The sequence below is a fragment of the Anomalospiza imberbis genome, chromosome Z (assembly GCF_031753505.1).
Source record: "Anomalospiza imberbis isolate Cuckoo-Finch-1a 21T00152 chromosome Z, ASM3175350v1, whole genome shotgun sequence".
NCBI classification, from domain to species: Eukaryota; Metazoa; Chordata; class Aves; order Passeriformes; family Viduidae; genus Anomalospiza; species Anomalospiza imberbis.
Window position 1 is genome coordinate 29606051 of NC_089721.1, and position 24535 is coordinate 29630585.

At 39.3% G+C, this 24535-nt stretch overlaps 1 protein-coding gene across 2 annotated transcripts in view; it reads right to left on the minus strand.

Annotated features, from left to right (window-relative positions):
* FOCAD (focadhesin) overlaps positions 1-15720 on the minus strand; it is a 90385-nt gene extending 74665 nt beyond the window's left edge. The window contains exons 1-6 of one of the 2 annotated variants that reach the window (XM_068176259.1): positions 15661-15720; positions 15138-15214; positions 12192-12266; positions 10299-10453; positions 5655-5759; positions 356-457 (exon numbers count right to left, since the gene is read on the minus strand). In XM_068176259.1, coding sequence (XP_068032360.1) covers positions 356-457; positions 5655-5759; positions 10299-10453; positions 12192-12266; positions 15138-15194 — 494 coding nt within the window. In that variant the 5' untranslated portion in view covers positions 15195-15214; positions 15661-15720. Of the gene's footprint in view, positions 1-355; positions 458-4614; positions 4638-5654; positions 5760-10298; positions 10454-12191; positions 12267-15137; positions 15215-15660 lie in introns of those variants that run through there. The other variant, XM_068176260.1, reaches the window with a different exon arrangement.
* Positions 15721-24535: the final 8815 nt, after the last annotated feature.

A 24535-nucleotide genomic window follows, 5' to 3' on the forward strand; every position in this document is an offset into this window, starting at 1 on the left:
TGTATTCACTTTTTATGACTAAGCAGTCAAACATTTTACAAAGCTGATAAGCCAAATTGCATATATTCTTAAAAAAAATCAAATATGCCATCAGTTTTGCAGCAGTTATTCTATATCCATATAAAATTTATCTACATAGTTGATAAAAAGCTATGAAATTGATTTTTAATGGATTATACCAGTATATAATTATTCAATAATTATCATTTACACTATTTTAAATTGTGAAATGGTATAATTACATTTTACAAGTATCTTTCACAAAATACAGAATCCTTACAGCTTGTTTACCTTCAACAAAACAGTTACAGTGATACGATTCAGCTGTCTACATTTGCTAGGCTTTTTCATTTACCTCTCTGGACACTGATGGAAAAATACGGTTATCTGCTGAAGTAGAACTGGCCAGCAATCAGGTCTGTTTTCTAGAACAGTGATTAATGGATGAGGAGTGCTCCTGAAAGACAAAGAAATCACATTTATATCTATAACACAGAAAGGAAGTATGCAAAACAACTATCTAATAAGCATGGCTGTAGAAATAGCCAGTTTAACTTCTTCCTTTTAACAACTCCCTTTACCAGCTTTCCTAAGATTGCTACGCTGTCAAAAGAGGGTATTTTCTCAAAACTTCTGAAACAAGATTAAAATTTCCTTCAGGTGGAGGAAAACCTGGGAAGGTGGGAAGCCTGAAGCATGTAACCTGCTCTGTCAGAAACAAAACCAGTCATTTAACTAGAGTAACTTACTGCCCAGAGCTCTGGATGCCCCATCCCTACAGGTCAAAGACAGACTGGATGAGCCTTTGAGCAACATGGTCTAGTGGAAGGTGCCTCTGTATGGGGACTGGGGTGATGCAACTAGGTGATCTTTAGGGACCCTTCCAACTCAAACCATTCTATGCTGTAAGTTGAAAGGCAAACAGAGAAAAACAGCGTAAATCTCCTGCAAGCCACCACCTTCAGTTTGGTTAACCATCTATCCAGTTCACAGGTCCAATAAATCTGTGCTACACACCAGCAAGACCTTAAAGGAGTTTTACCTACAGAGCAGGATGATTTCAGAGCCATCCCTTGAAGTGGTGTATCTCCGAGACACTGCGTCAGTTTCGGACACTACATGAGTGACAGTCAGATATGCCTTTTAGGAAGGATTTACAATGGTATTTCACTTACTACCATTGTTTTTAAAACTTCTGAGGAGCAAAAAGCCAGAATTTCCAACAGTCTTTTTATTAGAGAAGACAACATTCACTGAGACACACTCATATCCAATAACACTGCAATACAACAATGGCTTCATCTTAAGCAGCACGGAACCAACGCAGTTACAAGTGAAGTGAGTGAGATCTGAAAGAACACCATTAAAGTATAAAAATCTAATTTTCCCCACTACCTGGCAAATTTGAAATGCATATTGTGATGGTACATTAAGGCTTTCCTTAGCTAAACTAAAGAGGTAATACTTACCTATTATAATCAGGAATTTTTAGAGTTATGCTATGCCCAGCAAAACATTATTTATGAAAAAAACACCATCTAGTAGACATATTCTTAAACTAAAAGAGGTGTTCCTCATTATGGTTTTTTTTACATTCTCAGTGTTAACATTTTTTGAGTCCTAGGTAACTGACTGGTTGTGGAGATAAAAGATCAAAGAATTACATAGCCATCAGCTGAATTAAAGGCCCACCAAACTATGAAAGCTGTTTGAAGAGTTTTACATACCTAATGACTCTCATTTTCTTTGCTATGTGGTTACAACTCAGCTAAAAACACAGGGTTGGTTTTTTTTTTTTTTACTGGTTCCCCCTCTGCTTGTCAAATAATTTTTCTCTGAAGACATGTGTTTCTTTTCAGGGAAATAAATAATCTGAAGACAAAAGTTCTTTCAGAAAGCTGGCTGACGCTACAGGCTTCTTGAAATATGTTCAGAAAACAGATGCCATCTACTAAGAACACAAACGATGCATATTACAGATCTGGCCCTCATATTTGAGGCTAGAAGCCTGTCACTTCTCACATTCATGTCTCAAAAATTTGTCAACTTACTTAATGTTCTTCATATGTCCACCTTCCTAGATCCTGTAAATATTTTACTGAAGTTAGAGCCTTTTACAGTCTGTGCACAAAGACTAGAAAAGCTAAGGTTATTGCTTCATTGTAGCTTTCAAAAGATGACAGCACGCAAGAGGCAAAAAAGTTGTTGCTTGTCTACCACCTGAATCCAGCAACATCATAGACTGGACGCTTATCAGACAGTAAGCTAGAAATACTGCCCACATGCAATGCCAGGACCTTGAAAGTACATACTCCTTGTAAAGACAAATAGGGTTATAGCAGCTTCTTATTTCAATAACTTTGTCATATTTTAAAAATTAACCACCTTTCCTAATCAAGAGAATATGTCTCCAGTCATCATTTAAATGCTGCAATGACACCAAAGCCAAGGGAACCATCCTAAAGTCAGCACCTGACACATCAAGTTTCAAATTAAAATGGCTTACTATTTAGGAAAGAAAGCAAACCTTTTAATTACAGATCTTGCATGTTCTGAAACTAAAACTGCACTGAACTGGATGATGAAGCAAGTCAGCTAAGCTCCACAATGAACAGTGATTAATAATGAAGCACTAAAAACTGCGAACCAAGAATGTTCCACTTGATAATGCTATTAGCAGCAAGAAAACTGAGGTGTGTAGATGCAATTTATTGCCAACAACATCTTAAGAATTGCTAGAACAGCACTGTAAAACACCCATCTTTAAATGACATTACAGCACCACTACCCTAAATTACTGCTAGTGGGTTCAGGATAAAGCAAAACACACAAGCAAACATAATGGTTATCCACTCATAATATGGAAATGTCCAGGCAAACAAAGATAAATCTTTGTGAGAGGTAACAATAAAACATACATTATTTTTAACTTTTAGGTCATCTGAACTTTTTTGTTACATCTCTGAACAAAAGCGAGCTCCAATCTGATTTAAAGGACAAATCCAGTGACAGACTTCTTTTTCTGTATAAGGAAACAATGTCGGCAGTCAACATACCTTTCTGTGTATGTAGATGTGACCCTGGTCCTTTCAGAAAGCTGGTCCTTTCAGGAACAGCACTTTACTCCATCACATATACATTTTTAAAGCATTTTGCTACCTGCTCTGAATCTTGAATTCAGAAAAGTAGCAGTTCTCTATAACTTTAAAACAGTAAAATCATGCATGACAAATCATTAATGATATCATAAAATACTAGTTCATAAAAAAAAGGCTAATAGCTTTCATAAAAAAAATCATATTCAATTTTTTATACATGTATATCATAAACCACCTGCACTGAGAATGCTAACAGGAGCCCTTCCCAGGTCACGATAAAGACAGTTTACTAAAGAAAAGCAAAGACTAGAAAAGAAAGCAAGGAAAATAAAAAAAATATTCTTTAATTTCCATCAGCAGGCAATGTGTAACCACTTTCTGTGCAGTAGGGCTTGAGTATGCATAGCAATTGCTTTGGAAGACAAAGACCTTAACAATTAATCCACTCCCAGCTCCTTCCTCTTAGCTTTTACTCCTGAGCACAATGTCATACAATATGAAATATCCTTTTTGTTAGATTGGGTAAGTTATCCTGACTATGTCCCCTCCCAAAGTCTAGACCACTCCTCCCTCACTGGCCCTTTGAGAGATGGCAATGGGCTGGAGGGATAGCACTGCTCAGCAGTAGCCAAAATTGGGGTTTTATCAACACTGTTCTGGCTGCAGATGGCTGCTCTGGAGAAAGCTAACTCCATCTCAGGAAAACTCTATATAATAAAATGCACAAATCTGCAACACATTCATTTTCTTCCATTTTTTTTCAGGAACTGATCATGATATTATGTCATTCCAAGAAGGTGTATTATAAAACAAATTCTATTGTCCAGAATTAACATTGGCCTAAACCATATTTATTTATTACCCTGTAATACTGGTGACAATAGCAAACAACTTGAGAATACACTGTTGCATTTTGATTCTTCATTGATTATTTCCACATAGAATACTTTTGCACAGTTGACAGCATAATATATGAACACTGTAATGGGAGATTACTGTTGGTGAGCTACTGTATACATTCTTCAATTCCTTACAAGTCAGGTTTTAATGGCATTTCATGGAGCACAACTACAAAAACTGTATATAGCAATGAATAGATAAGTTGTTCTGTACACTAAAAACCAGAAGTCAGGTTTTAAAATCTCAGGGCTCTGACCCTATGTCAAGTAATCATTTCTCTTTATTAAAGTTAACTGTAACCAAAAGGGAAAACAAAAACCATATTGGCTAAATAAAAGTCTGCTTCTTATTTTAATTCTCTATTACTTTACTTTATACCATTCTGAATTACCAAATTTCACCTTCATGTATGTTACCAATAACTTCTCTTTTAGTGAGTGTGAAAAAATGTAATAACATTTCTTTGCTCTATTGGGCTGAGACTATTTCTTTATTCTAGACACATCCTACCAACCCTCTTTTTCATATGAAGCCAGAATTAAGTTCCTTTAACTTAGCTTCTTCTACCAGAAACTTTTAAAAAAGGTTCCAAAAGAATTCCATCTTCGTTACTTACCTTTTCATTTACAACTGCTCTATACAAGCAGGGATTTTGTAAAGAGAACTGATATAGCCACATGAAGGATTTCAGGAATGCAAACACATCCAGTACATGAAAAAGCCGGCTTCACTTTCTGCACTATTTCATTTCGCTCAATTAAAGACATGATTCTTGTCTCTCAAATAATGCATTTTATATCCTTAAGCCATTATAGCTACAGCCTTCTACAATGATAACTCTTAACTCCATAAAAAGTAACTTGAAAAGCATTCATGACATCTACCAAGTTTTCTGTTCTCCAGAAAAGATACAATAGAGGCTTTTAATGTCAGTACTGACTCATGGTTTCTCAAGAGATGGACGAAGTCACTAGGATGTCCTCTTCGAAGTCTGCTATTGCATGATAAGAAGCTTTAGATAAGTACCTCTAAAAGCATCTTTAAGTATTTTATTTTTACATGTCAATCACCTGAACAGCAAAGACATTCGGGAACTTGACTTTTATAAGAACAAAAAAGCAGGAAAAACAAGTGAGAAGGAAGTGATTCAGAGCTTTAAAATAAAATACTTATTAAAAGAAGTATCAGAAATCATCCAGTACTAGTACTTGTTTTCTCCCCCTGTCTTGCCTCCCATTGCCCCACTGCCATTGTCCCTTTCAAGTTTATGGTGGCAATCTTATGCTTGTATTAATCCTTCTTAAAACTTTTAACCAAAAAAGAAACCTCAAAAACCACAGAACCAAATCATCATTTAGGTTGAAAGGAACCTACTCAGATCATCCAGTACAACCCACATGCTCAAGCAGTCAGCTAGAAAAGGCTACCCATTATCACATCCAGTCAGGTTCCATTATTTCTAAGGACAGAGATTCCACAACCTCTGTGGGCAACCTGTGCCAGCACTTCATTACGTGTACAGTGTGAACAAAGCAAAATACACAAAAAAGAGTAAGGTCAAAATCCAGTATTAACTTAATTTTCTTTTTCTTTTTTTCTCCTGGAAATCAGACAGAAAGTTATTATTGTTTCTAAATAAAGGAATGTAAAACTAACCTGATTCCATACAGACTCCAAACAGACTTATCTCCATCTTTTCCCAGCTGAACAGCTTGAATTTGTATTAACTTGCAAATAGTTTTTACTAAACCATGCACATTCCTGTTGACAAAAAGAACTGAGTTACCGTCAAGTATGCAGCTACATTAATTGATTCGTACATAAGAGAAGGAACAAAATTGACACTTGAGACCTGGAGCTTTACTTAAGAGCACCTCTTAACATATTCCCATACAGTTCTGGGCAAGTTATGCATTTATGTGCCTTTGTTTTCTTATCACATAATGAGCAAAACAGCAAAGAGAATATTTGCCCATCGCTTAAAACTTTTGACAGGTTGCTTCTACCATATATTAGAAGAATGGGAATACAAGGCAAACAGCACTATTAACTATAAAACCTTTACCATACTTGTCACCACCTGCAGACAGACTCTTTTCTATAAGGTGATATGGCATGCCATGGAAGATGTAGAGAGTCCCACAGTGGATCTCCTCACCATTAAATGCTTACTTTTATAGTTCAGATACAGGCAAAGTTTTATATTCTCTTCTGTGCTGGAAAGCATTGAGCCAGATCAAAAGTGATAGAATATGCTTGCATTTCTCTCTGTCTTTCAAAAATGGACCACTTATAAGATGTGCCTGTAATCTTTAAAATGACTGGCTGTTGTGACACCTGGCTCTGAAAATACTGAAATCTGACAATACAAGAAGACATTGAGGTTTGGCAAAATTCTGCTGCAAAGCACCTAACAGGAAGATGTGCCGCAGTCTTCTAAATCCCAATATAGTCAACCTAAAACATAGAAGATGAGGAAGATTTTTGGATGGGTGTAGGGGAGGGAGAGAGAGCTAATCTTTTCGCTTCTTCACTGTTAGAAGAAGCCACTGAAATGAGAATTTGCAAGTTTATTTCCCAGCTTCAACTGGGTAACTGCAGCAAGGAGGAAAAAAAATGAACCATAAAATACTTGGTAAGAAAACCGTCTTTCCTGTTATGAAACTTCAGTGCTTCTGGTTTTAATTCCCAAGCAGGAAGTGGGAAAAGAAGAGATGCTTTAGGTTTTGCAATCATCTCTTGAACACAAACAACACAAAGCCATGTCATATTGCAAGGATTTCCATCCCATTTCCAATCTCCTTCAGGCATGGATGCTCAGTAATAAAAACATTCTGAAAACATGCCACACAAAAATCCTTCTGACAGTGTTTTTAAGATTACAATAATTAATTGTTTCACAGGTTTTTCAGTAGATTGATTAGTTATCCTTGTTCATTACTGAACACAGGCAGTGTTTTCCCACCATCATCTAAACAGAATGCTGAAAACCAATCCTAAAAACATGTGAAAACATACATGTATGTATCTACATATGTAAACATATTTCCTATATATGCATAAACACACAAACATGCATGTGAATATGATGTTCTATGAAGTTTAAACACTTAGGGCATCAAAGGAAACACTTAAGAGCCGGTTACAGTACAATAATATATACAAGGAAAAGGTATTGTGAACCACACAAGTTAACTCAGATAAACATGAGATCTTCATCTCTGCCAAAACGTCTTTTCTAGTGTGCATAATTTGATAAAGCTGACAAAATATAATCCAGCAGGTGCACTTAGCCTCTGCAAAATTCATTGTAACAGAAGAGAAGCAAGAATGTAACATGAGTAGTCTTTGCCAACAAAATATACACCTAACTCCCTTCAGCACTGAAAGTGCTCAGTGGTTGTAAATGCCTTTCTGTTAGCTGCCACTGACTGCTAATTTTTGTTTTAGCAACACTGTGTACCAAGCACTGCAAAGCCACACAGATGAAAATTTGACAGGGAATAGGATGATGGACTGCAGACTACAATTCTAAGGCAAGGTAAAAAAATAGTACTAGCACGGAAAAGAGTCAATCTGAAATTGTCAGATGACAATGAGCTCCTGAGGCTACAAACATTTTAAACCACAGACTTCTGTGGTTAGGCAACATAAACCCTGCTTTCAAATCCATAGTATATGCGGTTTCATTTGTAGCAGCTTGAGGGAGGAGGGGGTGGCAGTGGGAAAGAAGCCAAAAAACCATAAAAGGTTACTACGTAATTTGCCAGCACTTAGTATAGCAATCGGTCATGTATTGGCTTCACACATGAAAAAAAAATTTTAAGAAGTTTCAAATAGTGTAGAAGTTGGGCAGATTGTAGTCTCTTAAATATTTAACTCTGAATTTGTTTTTAAGGTTAACTTAATTCTAAATATCCCATTTTATACTTTTTATTTTCTGAAGTACAAAGCTGTATTAATATTTCATAACCGTATAAACTGTTGATACTGTAACAAACCCTCAGGTGAACTGCAAATTCAAATTTCTTAGTTTGCAAGCCACAGCTGATGCCTTTTCCCTGGTCCTAGAATTATGGGCCAGACATGATTAAGGCCTAAAAGGGTTTTTATCTTGGTATTTAATAAGGATCCTTAGGTGCAACAAGTCATTGAGGTGGAAAACACCGAAGTGCACATACACAGTATATCATGTATATAATCCCACAGACCTTGCAAATCAGTATATTTGACAAAGATTCTCCAATGAGGAGCTGAAATGAAGGGCACAATGTCTCCCAATTCTAAAGTATCCCCCTGCAAGATGAGCTTGAGCATAGTTTACAAAATATGTTCTAGAAAGAGCCTCTTTATCTTGAAGAGTCTTTCAAGATAATGTGAGGCTTTCCGGCCCCAAGCTGTGAGGCCAGGGCATATTTGGTTTTCTGGCCTAGCAGAATACCAGAACTTAAGCTAAGAGACCAAAACAAAGAATTTCAACTATGTATGCTAAAAATACTGAGAATACATAAAAGGTATATAAAAAGAAAACACAAAAAATCATTAAAGCATCACAGCTAACAAAACTTTTACTACACCTTATGCCACAGGACTCAGGTTCTCAGAGTCTTATCACAGGTACTTTTATTTATTTGTTATACTTACGTAGAATCCCCCCTTAACCCCAAAATGCCCCAAAACTTCATCATTTGGAGGACAGTGGTTTGCAGAGATTACCCATACTATAAAAATGCATTTACAAAACCTCTTCTAGGAAACCATAGTCATTTATAGCAAACACAGCACAGAATTAGCATCAGCACAGCAAGACTCTAGCTGTAAACAAGCAACTCACAAGGTTAGAAAAAGTTCACATTTGGCTCAGACTGAATATGAGAAACCTTAACGTAAGGTAAAACTGATTATGTGAAGGTGAGAAGTGATGAAGAATATGTCTTGAATAGCATGGTTCTTGCAGTCTCTCTGCTGAGTCTACCAGCAGATCATATCTTATACATAACTCTAAACAGCTGGTTTGGCTAAAAACTCTGCTAGTACCTAGCAAGAGAATTACACAACTTGGTGCAGAAATCCATTTAGCAGTCAAAAGGGAACTTAATAAGGTTGGTAAATCTCTCCCCAGTCATAATTTGATTTCCTATTTCTAAATGTTGTGCACAGTGCCTCTTTCCCTCACAAATGCATTTTCTCAGTATGTTGGACAGGCAGTCTGGGTCAAAAGACCACTACAAGATGTAAGCATTTTATTTCTAGAATTTTGTAGGAGGAAATAGCTTTCCTAGTGATTTCCTCCTCAGCAGACAAGGAAACAAACTGCAGCATTCCTAATCCCAACACATATTCTTATGGAGACTTTATCTAAGCAATCAGGTTTTTGAGAGACTGATGAAGTTATTTCTCTCTGTGATGGTTTTGGCTGGGATAGGGTTAATTCTCTTCACAGGTCCTGGTATGGGGCTGTGTTTAAGATTTGTGCTGAACACAGGTTGATTATATAGAGATGTTTTTGTTATTGCTGAGCAGGGCTTACACACAGCCTTTTCTGCTTTTCATGCTGACACACAGGGGAGGAAGTTCGGGGTGTTTGGCAGGTTGGGAGAAGACAGAGCCAAGACGGGTGACCCCAGCTGACCAAAGAGACGTTCCAGACCATATGACATCATGCTCAGCATATAAAATTGAGGGGAAGAAGAGGGGGTGTTTGGAATAATGGCATTTATTTCCCAAGTCACCATTACGTGTGATGGGGCCCTGCTCTCTTATAGATGGCTGAACACCCGCTTGCCCATGGGAAGCAGTGAATTAATTTCTTGTTTTTCTTTGCTTATGTGCACAGCTTTCACTTTTCTTTATTTCATCCCACAAGTTTTCTACTTTTTACCCTCTCCCTAATGCTACTGGTGGGGAAGTGAGTGAGCAGCTGTGTGAGACTTGGCTGCTGCGTGAGGTTAAACCACAACATACTCCCCCATAATGGAAATTGCTGTGGTAGGGGCAACAAAACTAAGCAGTTCATTGACTTTGAGGCTCCACAGTTCAAAGTTCAGAGCACTAGCCTGAACTACTAACAATTTCAGCTTACATCCATAAAATACTCTAAGAGTTTTTATGTCAGACCCACACTGTCACATAGCAAAGGTGAAAGCAGTATCCTTCAGTAGAGTGGCAGGGCAGTATCAGTCCTTAATGCCATGGTGTGTCTGGAGATATTGGCACAGAACTTCTCTTCCTCCTCTGTATTTGTAAGGGAAAATCAATGGCTGATAACCAGCTGACAAAAATTAGGCAACCAAACACTACCTTGCTGAGAGAATTAGGTTAAGAGCTCCATGAAGAACATAGTCAAGCTCAGCATGTTTCTCCACCACAAGTGCTACCAAGCCCTCACAGCAGGCTGTTCGCAAGGCAACATTCTCACTGCAGCACTTCTCCCAAAGCAGGTTCAGAGCAGGAGTCTGAAGGTAAAAGCATGGGACACAAGTAATGAGAATGATCACACTGATTTATCTTTGTTCATCTCAAACACACTTTTAAATACAAACCAGCTCAATGGCTTCTCCTGAAGCCTTAGAGAGCACAAGAGGTAGCTGGGGTACAGATTCAATCCCTAAGAAAGTCAGGACAAAACGTCAAAGAAAAGTCAGGAAAAGAAGGGACAGCTCCCACTTTCTTTCCCTCTGGCGTCTAGGCCCATGGTAGGGAATAACACTTACTGTCTCTGACAAAAAGGTAATGCAGATGAATTTTTCAGCTGTGCCTATGCAGATAGAATAACGGAATGTGTTGGAAGTGACCTTAAAGACCATCTACTTCCAAGTCTGGGACATGGGAAGGGACACCACTCACTGTAAGGTTGCCCAGGTTCCTATCCAACCTGACCTTGAACACATCCAGGAATAGGGCACCCACAGGCAGGGTATCATCAGTTTCCTGATTTAAAAAATAATGATGCAATTGGAGACAATTCAGAAACTGCCATGAAAAGCTGTGTCACCAAGGTGTAGCACAGACAGCTAAAGACAGGCGTACAAAGGGCTATCCAAAGGTAAGTCGCCTTTACTAAACACATAAAGTTCTATTTGCTAGTAAGCATGAAGATTTGGCAGTAACCATCAAAGCTGCTGCTGGTTTCCATGGTAAATTAGTATTCTCAGATTAGTTTGCTGACTTTGTGACTTTCAGCTGGAAAACAAGGAAGGTTTTAAAACAACCAATACTGCAAAACACTCTTGAGTATAAAGGGAGTCTGCAATGTCTAACCAGCACAGTCTTCAGCTTCCTAGCATATTAGAATGTGCTGCTGTATTTCAGTCTAATACCTTCATATAAGCAGCATTAAGGGGAAAATATCAGATTGTAGCTCAAAATCAGAACATAATTTGGGAACTTGATTATGATCAGGACTGTGACAGAGCTTCTGTTAGATAAACTACACACTTCCAATACTCCCTCACATCAAAATGTAGCACTTTCCAGGTCTGGGTATGTTAGGGTGAAGTCCCCAGACTGTGGAATAAAAATTGACAGATCAATTTCTGTTCATTTCTAGACATGTCAGCTTTTGAGGAGAAAAACCAGAGTAACAAATCCTAACTAACAGCTTTCCCATTTGCTGTGACACTTGCAATTGCCAACATTTTATATACCTCTCTGTTAACAAGACATGCACTTAAGTGAGCTTGACTCATTTAAAATGCAAATGCCAAGTAAGCCTTTACATCCTGCTCCCTCCTGAAGAAATACAAGGTCTACTTACCTGATATGAAATATAACACCAATGCAGGTATGTAAAATGCCATACTTCTTGAAATTTTTATAGCAATGTAAACAAATTTTCAACTCAAGAGACAATGTCCCAGTCTATGTATTTCACTCTCAGTAACATAACTAAATTGAACTCTCTAAAACTGAACATAGCTAGATATAGGTTATCTATATCTATCTATCTATATCTATCCTTAATCTGAAGGATTAAGGCTTCTGCCATTAAGTCTTGTAATGGAAGTAAAACTGCTCTTCTGATGCCAGAGTTCAACTGTTTCTGTATGCCCAAATACATATTGATAACTACCTTATTTAACTTCTAGAATTGTATTAAAATGACACAGTGGAAAATGGGAAAACCTAGAAAAAGCACATAGAATAATCTCATAAGGATGAGAGAGGAGACGAAAGTGAAAAAATGCCACAGACCTGGTCAGAAGCCTGTCTGATCTTCTTTGAAGAAACTTTTTCTTTCAGTACTGCAGCAATCAGATGGCTCACTGCCTAAAGAGAAAAAGAAGCAAAAAACACATACAGATGCATTAAAAGAAATGAAAACAAATAAAAAGCACATACATGATTTTTAAATTCTCCATTAAGAAGTCTTCACAATGCTGTTGCATATGATCATTTTATTATGATTGAAATACCAACCTTATGGATGATGAAGCTGAAATATGCTTTAGGGTCAAAAATTTCCATAAAGTTGATAAGCTCACTTTTATTGTTAGACTGAGGCAGAAAAGAAATAAATTTCCACAGGGCTCCACATAAGTCCAAAGGTGTCTTTCAACAGGTACATAGGTATTTAGGAATTGCAGATATTTTGATGCAACAACTTCAATAAACTTTATACTTCCACTGCTGCACAGATCTCCATGTCCTTAAAAGCACCAGTAATTACTAAATCCTGTACTATATAGGGAAGCAAAAGCAAGAGAGGAAGCAGAACACTGCACATCTAAGCAAATTGCCCAAATTTTTGCACCACAAGTTTTACCTTAAGTAATTTGCATATCCCCTTATCACAGCTCCTGCCAGAAATACTTCATTTACTTCAAACAGGGCATTTGACATCAGCATTATTCCTCATTAAGCTATTCCATGGCAGAAATCATTAAGAAGTTTTAAATAGTCAAGGTCTTCAAAACAAAAAGTTTCAGTTCCCCAAAACAGCCCAGGTTTATTCTTTTGAGGTAAAGATTAAGTTCCTTATTCTATTTTAGTAGAAGTCTGATTTCCTCAAACTGTCTTTCAAAAGCTAAATGTGAACTGAAATACACTCAAAGGTGTCAGGTTGTTTGAATCTAGGCTTTTGTTTTCTGACTCATCTATAATGTCTTACTCTGTCTTGCTTCATAATTACTGATATTGTTACACAGAAAACCCACTTTGTGAAAGACAGAAAGACGTGTTTTCATAGTACCAGCACAAAAATGTTTCAGACTCTCAGTGTGCCCAGAACAGCTGCATCTACTCTTCTCTGCTAATGACAGATCATTACTTTTGGAAAAAGTAAACTAGGCCAGCAAGGAATAAAAATAAAAATTAGTACTTCAGTTTTGTTAGTATATAAAAAGACAGGAACAGACTATTTTCAATGTTTCAAGGTTCCTTTCTCCTTTCGAGATTTATTTCCACTTCAGTCACGCACTAGTTGCTAACCTGTCATAACAAACTGAAATAAGAGCTTACATTTCTTGCAAAGACAGCACCTGAAACACTCCTAGACTACAAGGACTATGCTTTTCACAAGTAAGGAAATGTACTCTAACATATTTAACTTAAAAAGACAGGTTATTTGGAAATCTTACTCTTGAGGAAACAGAAAGAGAAAATGGGACCAAGTCAGTCATTTATCTCTGGTTACAACCAATCCATCACAAGAGCAACAGTGGCTCCCCAGGCAGATCAGATCTCTTTCAGTGCACTTACAAGGGAAGCCTACATTATATTTTCTTTTTCCTGCTTAAAAGGACCTCCAGAAGTTAATTCACACCTACATCCTTAAGACACTTCTGTTACACAGGAAAAGGGGCTTATCAATAGAAACTTGGCTTTTGCAGTGACCTAGCTATACAGAAAAGTCAAAATGCAGATTAGCTCCCTGCATTCCTAGAACTTGATTAAGCAGGAAAACTTCATGACCTACAAAACTGTGCTTAAGTTCCTCACTTTTCTGATTGTCTGTAGACCACACACTCTGCAGAGCAGATATCTTGGTTGGTTCCAGAAAGAGAAGACATCTCCCTTGAAGTTGAATCCTGACCTGATTGTAGTTTGAAGATTACAGAATGCTTTCCAGGGTCAGAATACAAGTGGAAACTATCAAAACAGCCCAACAGGACAAAATCAACCAAAGGACATTAGTAGACCTTAATGATGTGCAGCTGTAATAATGAGCCAAGATATTGAAGCAGTGCAACGGTGTACCACAGGGACATTCTGCACTAAAGAAAAATTAACTGCTTCGAAGATGCTGAGTCCTATTCATCAAGGTTGATGGTACAAACTCATCTGCAGTGCAAGACTGTTTGCAAGACCTTAGATGAACTCCAGCTTTCAGGAACATGGCTTTCTCTCCCAAATGCTAAGTTGATGACAAGTGGACTTGGATCTCTCTTTCAAACTTAATTACTGTTAAACCAAGGTGAACTGACTGAAATGAAGAGGCAAGAGAGACACCAGGTTGCACAGACTGTATTCCGATCAACTTATTTCACCAAACAAATGGGTACATATTTAATCCTAGATTCAAAACAGGATGAGGAAGAAAACGGGGAAATTAGCAAAGGACTTACAGCCAGAAAGATACATTTTAACACTGAAATGAAAAATTACCAGAGTAAAGAACATGTAGGTTTTAACCACAGACTATTACTACTATTCCTCTTTCCTGTCCATTAAACATACTATGATAAACACTTTTTGTATGTTATAATTTCAGGTGAAAACAATGAGGAGCAAATGCGTGGATCAGAAAATAAAGCGGGTTGAGCTGAGGTGCTTACAGTTATCCCTTGATGACAGACAAGACTGCAGTAGTTCCTCAGATCTCACCACCAAGGAAGAAACAGAGCAGTTATATTACAAAGTATAACAAAGTATTCTATTCAGATGTAATAATATAAAAATATAGACTATAATAATACTTCTGTTATAGAAGAATTAGAAAGTATTTCAGCCCCACGTGCAGCATCTGGTAATTCCTGGCTTCTTGAGATCACAAGGTCACTAAAAACCACTAGATTGCAATTTAAGAATACTCTGTTTCTCTGGTTTTCTGACTTTGGAAAAAAAACATATAAGCAGCAACTGTTGGAACAAACATGTCCACAGACATCTTGATTTGTTCTAATACTTTTAAAAAATTACCTGTGACTGAACAACTGCATTAGGAAATTCAAATCGCTTCTTGATATCATCCAACATTTTGGCTCTGTCATATGACACTACATTTCACTCTGCAAGAGAGATTCAAAAAATATACTTAGGACTAGGAAGGACAGCATTCTATTTTTTACACCCTCCCCATCCCCCTCCAGGTTTATGTTGTATTTTACAACAGATGGAAGCATTAAAGCATTTTATTCCCCCTCTGAAGTCTACCATATCACCTTGTCTTTTGGGCTTGAACCCAAGAAATGGTGAATACTCATTGGTCCTGCACAAAGAATGGGTTACAGACATTTCTTAAACCTGCAACAAATATACCATTCCATATGGCCCAGCATATGTGTACTCTGAGAGCATGTATTCTTGAGAGCATTTTGAGTATATTTCATTGAATTGAAAATGAGACAGCTCAAAAGGAATATTCACAGTCTCATAAACATGACTTAAAATGCAAAATTATCCACAAACTTTCCATCATTTCATGCAAAACCAGAAGTAAAACAAACAAAAGACCAACCTGTGAGACTGCAAATGGTAACTGTAGGTAGGGGCTGGAACACTTGCAGTGAAAACCTCTTTAAGTTGGAATATGTAGATACTCACAAGCACATAAGAACCTACATTAAAGAGCAATCAAAAGTCAGTTTGTGGCACACCAATGAAACTGATGGCCACTGCAAATACTCAAATATTTCAGTTTACTATAAACTCACCTCCAGTCCCTTGGAATGGCTTTCTCAAAAAACCAAAAAAAGCTAGTACTTGTTGAAAACCTAAGTGTAATCCTTTGCAATAAGCACTGAGGAAATACATACATGCAAAATACTCAAATTCCAAGACATGTTACCAGTGTGATACATTCAGAATCTTACCACTGACTTTAAAAAAAGAAGGAATTAAAGCCTGGATACATGCAACGTAGCATGTACCACAAAAAAATACCATTTGTGGCTGGAAAACTCAAAATTAATAGCTACATTAATAGATCAGTGAATACAAATTCCTTGGAGTTAAGCAGTGAGGTATTCCCATTCACTTGTGAATTACATGTCTGAAAGTGCAGGAGAAAAAAACCAACACTGATGCTGGTATGGGTATTTATAATTTTAGAATAGATATTATGGCATTTTGAGACAATAAGTGTCCATATAATGTATCAATACACATTAAACTAGAGCTGATCTGTTGCTTTAAAAATAAAATTATTGCTACAGCAAACAATTCCAGGCATACCTAGATCTGTTGAGCATGGCTAATAACTCCAGTGGATCTACATGTATCAGTCTATCTGTAGATATAAACCCAAGCTCCCTCAGTTCTACCCAACAAGCAGCAAAATGAGGTAAGGTTCCTTCCTGGACAGTTTTGACATGAACACACTGGAATTATATTGTATCTCTCATCAGATAATTTTTTTACCCACATTATAAGGAAAAACTACTACAGAGAAACATTACAAGCACAGAACATACTTTCAATGTAAGTGCAAATCAGCTATTCCACAAAGACTAGAAATCTGTTACCCTTGTATCAGACATAAATCCTAAATGTCTTATCAATCTAAATGAAATAGCTACAGCATAGTTACAATGTAACGGCTGTATCAGTGCAATTAAATTAAACACTAAACAGTTCCTCGGTCTTCAGCATTCACCCTTAGCAAAGGTAATGCATATCCACATGGAATGACTCTAAAGTTTACAGGACACATGATAATCAAGACTGGCGGCGACCTAAAGATGCTTTTTGTTCAACCTCCCATTCAAAGGAAGTTCAGACATGTAGTCAGACCTGGTTGCTCAAGGCTTTGCCTCAGTTTGGGTTTGAAAACCTGTCAAGACTGGGGAAGGCACCACTCTACTGAGCTGTCCTGATCAACAAAAGCTTGCTCTCAATCACTAGTCTTTAGCTCTTTTTTCCATTAACTCCTGTGAAGCGCCTGGCTATGCTTTCTTTCATCCCTCTTAATCAGTGCCAGGGCTGCTACTGGCTACCACTGTTCAGCTGTCCCTCCTCCCAGCTGAACAGTCCTTGAAACCACAGCCTCTCCTCACAGGGAAGGGGCTCCAGCCCCGTTATCTCCATGTTCTCTGCTGAATTCAGTCCCTATGGTCACTGTCTCTCCCTACACAAGGATCCAGAACGAGACATGTCAATATGACATCAAAGGCGTGTTGAGCGGAGGCGGACAAATCTCACCCTAACAGAGCTCTGTCACACATCCTAGGGCAATGCCTGCCAGGGCCTATGGCCACCCCACAGAACTGCTCCCCAGCCCAACTGTAAGTGGTGGGCCACGACAGGGCATTTGTGATTGCTGAAATTCCTGAGGTTTCCACCACCTGCTCCTCTAGTCCATGCAGAAGGCAGCCCTGCAAGCAGGCACATATCCTACCTCTGACACAGGAACACGGTGGGAGACAGTGTTTAAAGCCTTGTTCAAGAGGAGGTAAATGACACCTACTCTCCCACTCAACTCCACAATTATTATTTATTACAGGTAATCATGTGCGTCAGGCATAATTTTTCCTTGGTAAATCCACACCCATGTGTATTATTCCTAGTAAGAATTATTGAATCAGACAGTTTAAGAACAAAGATTTCCAGAGCTCATCTAGTCCAATCCTCTCATCAAAACTGGTCTGAACCCTTCTCTCTACCAAATCCAGTGGAGTCCTGAAGACCCACAAGGGTGGAACTGGTGGAGTCACCTTCCCTGGAAGTGTTTAAGAAATTGCTGGATGTAGCATTCTGAGCTATCGTTTAGCTGAAATAGTGGTTTCCTGTTAAATGCTGGACTTGACGATCTTGAAGGTCTTTTCCAGCCTCCATGATTCTATGATTGTGGGTCCCTTCCACCTCAGGACATTCTATAATACACCATTAACCACACACATAAAAAAACATCCACCCCAAAAACCCCACTGAACACACACACACAGAGACACGCAAGATAAAGAAAGAAAAAACAAGGTATTGGAAAGGGACCTTGGCTTGCTTACCCAACTTAAGTCAATGTAAGTGATAAGCATCTATGTAGCCTTAAGCTTGACTTACTGCAAGATAGCCACAAAGTTGTTCTATCGCTGCCCCTCAACTGGAAAAGGGGCAAAAATATGATTAAGGGCTTATGACATAATGACATGAAGATCACTTAGCAATTACTGTTATGAGGAAAACCAATTCAAGCCAAGGAAATTTATTTTCACCAATGAAAACTGAGTAGAATAGTAAGAAATACAAAAAAATTTAGAAACACACTCCTCCCCCCTTTCCTTCCTTCTGGGCTCAACTTCACTCACTACCAACTTCTCTATCTCTTCGCCCTAAATGGAGTAGGGGGTCAGGAAATGAGGTTGCAGTCACTTTTCCTAGCTCCAGCATGGGATCCCAAACACAGCCTGCAGCTCTTACTTAAATGCTCCAGCATGGGTCTCTTCTTATGGGGTACAGTTTTTCAGGAACAGACTGCTCAAGTGTGGATCCTAAGTCTTGCCAGAAAATCTATTTCAGCATGGGTTCCTGTCTCCGTGGTCCCACTGGTCCTTTCAGAAGCCTGTTCCAGCATGGCCTCCTCTCCATGGAGTCACAGCCTCCTTTGGGCATCCAAACAGTCTGCCATGGGGTTCTCCACTGGCTGCAGGCGGACACCTGCTTCACCACGGATTTCCACGGGCTATAACACATGCACTACTTTACCATGATCCTCACCCCGAGCTGCAGAGCAGTCTCTGCTCCAGCACCTGGAGTGTCTCCTCTCCCTCCTTCTGCACCTTGGTGTCTGCAGGGCTGCTTCTCTCATGTTCTCACTTCTCTCCTTGGGCTGCTGTAGTGTAGCAGTTTTCACCTTCTCAAACTTGCTATCCTCGAGGTGCTGCCACCATCACTGATGGGCTTGGCCCTGGCCAGTGGCCGATCCATTTGGAGTCGGCTGGCATTGGCTCTATCAGACATGAGGAAAGGTTCTGGCAGGTTCTCCCAGAGGCCACCCTTGTAACCCTTCCGCTACCACATCCTTGCCACGCAAATCTAATAAAGCATCCTAATGCTAAGACAGACAAGCATTGCTAATTCAAGGAAACCAGACAAAGGCTGTTACGGCCGTACACCTTCGGATCTGGTCCAGTTCTCCAAAAGAAACTCTGTCAAGGTAAGTTAAGCTCCGTAACAGAAAATGACCACATTTTCCGTCTGCGGTCTCAGAGCCTTTGGCTCCTTTTCAAGGACTCTCGATTCAAACTGGTGTTCCTACCAAAGCAGGAGTGAGAACACCTGCACACATCCTCACCTCTTATGTGCGACACAGGCAAACGTCTCAGAGCGACCAGCTATAAACAAAAACGTAAAACAAACAACACCCCCTCACACATGGCAGTAGCGGCAGCTGCCTTTACTTCGCTGCCGTTCTGACGCCGCGGATCGCTCCCGCCGCCCGCCCCGCTCTCCCCGGGGCCCCTCACCTCAGCCAGGCCGGGCTGGGCCGAGCTCGCTGCGCCTCCGGTACGGCCGCGCCGCCGCCCGGAACCGGCCGCGCTCAGCGCGCATGCGCGAAGCCTGGCGCAGGCGCGGTGGCGGCCGGGCTGGGGGTGGGGGGGTGGTGCTGCCCAGTGGCGTGGGGTGGTCGCGGGTCGGTGGTAAGATCCTGGATTTTAGCTTCGAAATTACTGCAGCGCGAGTGTCACCAGCCTCCCAAATGCTTTGGCAGGCAGTCGTCAGCAAGCTGCAGGGACAACAGGAAGAGGATGTGAAGAACAAATTATGTTCTGTGGTTGCTGCTTACTGCCACGTAATCACAGAATTACTTAGGTTGGAAAACACCTCTAAGAACATCGAGGGTGCAGCTCTCTCAAAGACAAAAGAAGAGTTTAAACCCAGTTCTGATGTAGTTTGGTAACTGCTGTGCTACTAGCTGGTAACCACACATCTGTATGTATATTTTGTATTCTCACTTAAGCGTGTTAGTTTAATACAGAACAGCACTTCCGTTCACTAACCTCGAAGCAATACACACCTTCTGCGAGGCATGTGTAACATAAGAATGCCTCTCAGTGAAAACAACTTTAGAAAACTTCACAAATATTTTGAAAGGAATTCGTTTGAAAATGGTTAGGTTGTTCTCTAAGGTTAGATTATTCTCTCTCAAGGTTATCTTCTCTGAGTTGGTTTGAGCTGAAAGTAGTGAAATGCTGACAAATAAGGAACAAAAGTAAATGTAGATAAGTCTGTCCAGTATTTCTTCAGTTTTTTTCATTTAAAAAGATAAAGGAGTATATTGTGTTCAGTTTCACCAGCTAAGGCCTAGGCAGTTTATGGTATCCAAAGAGCCCTACCACTCTGTGCATTGAATTGATGGAAAGACATGCACTCCCACTTCCAAGAGGCATTAAAAGCCCATAACTGACTCACTGTATTCTCTTGAGCTGCCTACAGGTGTACAATACAAAGGGAAGATCAATCAGATCCCAGAGAACATGTGGACGGCTTGCTTTATCTGTGACCTCTCTGCAGCAACTGTTTTCAAGCAGCACATACAAGTATTTGTGGCATGGCTTTTGGCTCAGTACACTCAGGCCAAGATGGGCTCCCATGTCTGCCTGCTGCTGAAGTATCATAAGATGAGCAAAAAGGACCTTGTAGGAGCTTTCACAAGGATATAATTCAGTCCATCTCTAGGTGATCATAGGTGGTGACATGAATCTAAAGGCAGTGTTCAGTCTCCTCTGCCCATTCCATGCTTTCTGCTTCATCTAAGAACATCTCACTATTGACAGGTTGGTTTGTTGACATTTTGTGGTTAGTAGTCAGCTATGAAGGGCCATCACTCCACCCATGCAGAGCTTCCATGGACTTCAATGCAAATCCAGTGTGAGAAAAAAGTCCCTGACTTGTATCCTCACAGGCTATTGAGATGAATTAGAGTGGAAATTGCTTAACTCTTGCCAGAGGGAACTCTGCAATTCACAAGATTAGGCTTGAAATGCCATACTGAACTTTATCCTGTAGGAGTTCATAGATAAAAATTCCCTTTGTATTAGTGCAAGCAAGCCCTGTGGCATTTTTTGACTGCCTGTACAGCACTTTTGCTTTTATAATTGCCAGGTTGCAGAGCTTGCCTGACAGGTGAAGTGTATCTCAGTAGCATGCCATACAGGGAAACTTTTCCAGCTGTGTATTAGCTTCATGTGGTGCCCTAGATATGGGAGCTTTATTTCCGAGTACAATTCCAAGTCTGCTACTGTCCAAATGAGCATTAGCCAAAACGGCTTTCAATTTGATGCAAACTGCAATGGGATCTCTTGAGATTAAAGGAGCACACAGTAATTTATTTTGATGCAGACCGTTCTGAGCCTGTTGAAACTGTGAAGCATCTTGCTTTTACAAGAAGCTCACCAGAGGTTTCATGCTTGGTGTGAGAATATCAGGAGCATCACATCCATTCTATGAATGTGATGTGTAATTGCTAGCACTGTTCCTAAGCCCTGAGTTTTGTGCAGGTCATCTAAGGACATTGAGGCATGAGAACTCTGAGCATATGTAACAGAATGCTCTCACAAAGAGCTCTTGGTAGCTCCAGAGACTCAGCTGTGGTTTGAGACAAAAGGAACCCATCTCCATGAAACCATTTACTGTCCTATGGTCTCAATCTGTTTTAATAACATATTTTTCTATGCTGGTATCTCAGAAGCAGGAAGAAAGCAGAGGATATCTCTTAAAGGACATACTTAAATTTACAGATATTGCTTTTTATTGCCTTTCAACTTGCAAGGCTTATAGAGCTTGGCTGTGAAACTGAGATATGTTTTCTGTAGTGGCCTGAAGTGGTGTCCTCAGCTTTCAAGGTCTTCCATTAAAGTAGGGGAAATACCTGGGGGTTCTGAAGGTAGCATCAGTGTCAAAGTTATAACTGGGTTTGATTCCGAGCAGCTCATATCTGCTGCAGATTATGCTGAAAAATGCTTTCCCTAGAAAATTTTTGAAATCAATTTTCCCTTTCGAAAGAAATTTGACATCTTTGGGAGATTTCTCCAACACAATTTCCTGCTGGTCTTAATGTGGCCTGTTATATAAAAAATAATAAAAATATAATTCAGCTAGCTTGTATTGGGCTACCAAATAGGATTACCACCCTCCAGTTTGTGGGACAAGAGTCCTTGAAAAGGTCAGCAAATCTGTGTTCTCTGGTTTGTGAATTTTCTTCCAGGAAAAAAACTAGGCAGGAGTCCTTGTCTCCAGTTACACCTTTTCTAGGATATTCTAAGTTGTTTTTTTATGGGACAATCTAATCCTGTGAGGGGTTATGCATGGTAATGCTCTCCAAGAAATGCCACAAGGTTCTCTTGGCAGCATTTGTACTGTGTTGTGAGGTCTCCCAGTGAAGGTTACTGTGCAAATGAAAATCATACAGTAATAGCACTGATAATGGCCTAATCTGCATATCTCATTTCTTACATGGAATTTTATCCAAACCAAAAAGCAATTCTGGCTTCAATCATGAAGCAGAGGGATAAGAAAAGTTCCAGTTAAGAATATATTGCAGAAATCAATAGCAGCAAAGCTTACCACTATTGAAATATATTTATTTTAAATCTCTTGAGCCTGATAATGAAATATGATTTTAGCAAATGGACCTGCCTAGTCAGCTATGTCTTTAGCCATTATAACTAAGAAGGCTTATCTAAAATGCATTCAACTTTCAATGCAGCTGCTTTTGCTCTAAACAGTAGTCAGCTATGAAAGGCCATCACTTCATCCATGCAGAGCTTCCATGGACTTCAATGCAAATCCAGTGTGAGAGCAGAACTGAGAAAAAAGTCCCTGATTTGTATCCTCACAGGCTATTGAGATGAATAAGAATGGAAATTGCAGGGAGAACTTTGCAACTCACAAGATTAGTCTTGAAATGCCATATTGAACTTTATCCTGTAGGAGTTCATAGATAAAATCTCTCTTTTTATTAGTGCAAGCAAGGCCTGTGTCATTTTTTGACTCCCTGTACAGCACTTGTTCTACTGAAGGGTAATGTGGAAAGTTTGAGGCATATTTCTGGCAAAGATAATTGTTGGGCTGTTTCAGTTTCCCATTGATTGTATCGAGTGGCAGAGAGTTTTTAAAGAGATAGAATTTTTGGCATCAATTCTCACTCTCAGGCTCATAGATCCTACAAAGCCCTTTAATTTATATGTTCACGAATGAAAATGAATAGCTAGTGGAGTGATAACACTGAAATTAAGACCTCACCAGAGACTGGTTTCATATTACTCTGTACAGCTAGATCTGATTTTATTAAATCAGTGACAACAACAGTTACAATATTAGAAAGAAGTCACCCCCTTGTTGTGGAATACACTGTAACAAATTTATGTCCCACACAAGGCAGAAATACTTTTGAAACAGTACACAACTCAAACCTTATTGCTATGATGTGCACACGAGTACAAATGGATCCTTCTAGTGCTGGATAATACAACTTTGAAAAGGTACAGTGGGGCCAAACATCCCTAGTATGAATGGGTGATGAACACTTCAAGTAAACTACATGCAGATGTAACTGATGTTCCTTTGCAAAATCCAGATGTAACTTTGTAGGTGGTTCATCTTCATACTCTCAAGGACAGCAATGAATGAGATACACTGTGAACAGTCAAGGATAAGTAATAGAAGCTGAGAACCTCACTAGACTCCAAAGTAACAAACTGCATTCTACTTTCATTTACATGATGCAGCACAGCAAAACCAAAGGAGGATTCAAGGAATGAAGTTAAGGATGTGATTTAGATTGTTTTATGCCTCTACTTTTTTTCTTTAAATGAACATTAGCTAATGTCACAAAACTACAAGAAGACTGCTCAGGAATGATTAAAATAAGTAAGTATTCCAATTGTTTTCACTGAGAGTAACAAGACTATTCATTTGTTTAGATTTACTCAGTGTGTGTTTGCAACTCGTGATGTGACTTTAGCAAGATCAAGGAAGGGATCATTCTCTTACTGGTGAGGCTGCACCTTGAATCCTGTATTCAATTTTGAGCCCCTCCTTCACGACAGGACAGACGTGGTGCTGGAGCATGTATCCAGCGTAGGAGAGCAAAGCTGCTGGGAGGGTCTGGAGGACAAAATTCACAATTAGCACTTGAGGGAGCTGGGTTGTTTAGCCTGGAGACAATGAGCCTGAGGGGAGAATGAACTTTCTAGAACTCCCCTGAAAGACTTGCAAGACTCCTGGCATCCATTTTCATAAGAATCATTGCACATTTTTACCTTAGTCTCTCAAGGATTTCCTTGAGGTGGGGATGCAAGGGTAGACAATTGATGAATGATGTGATGGGAAACCATTGCTCTTGTTCTCTGTTTATATATACATATATAGTATTTATTTTT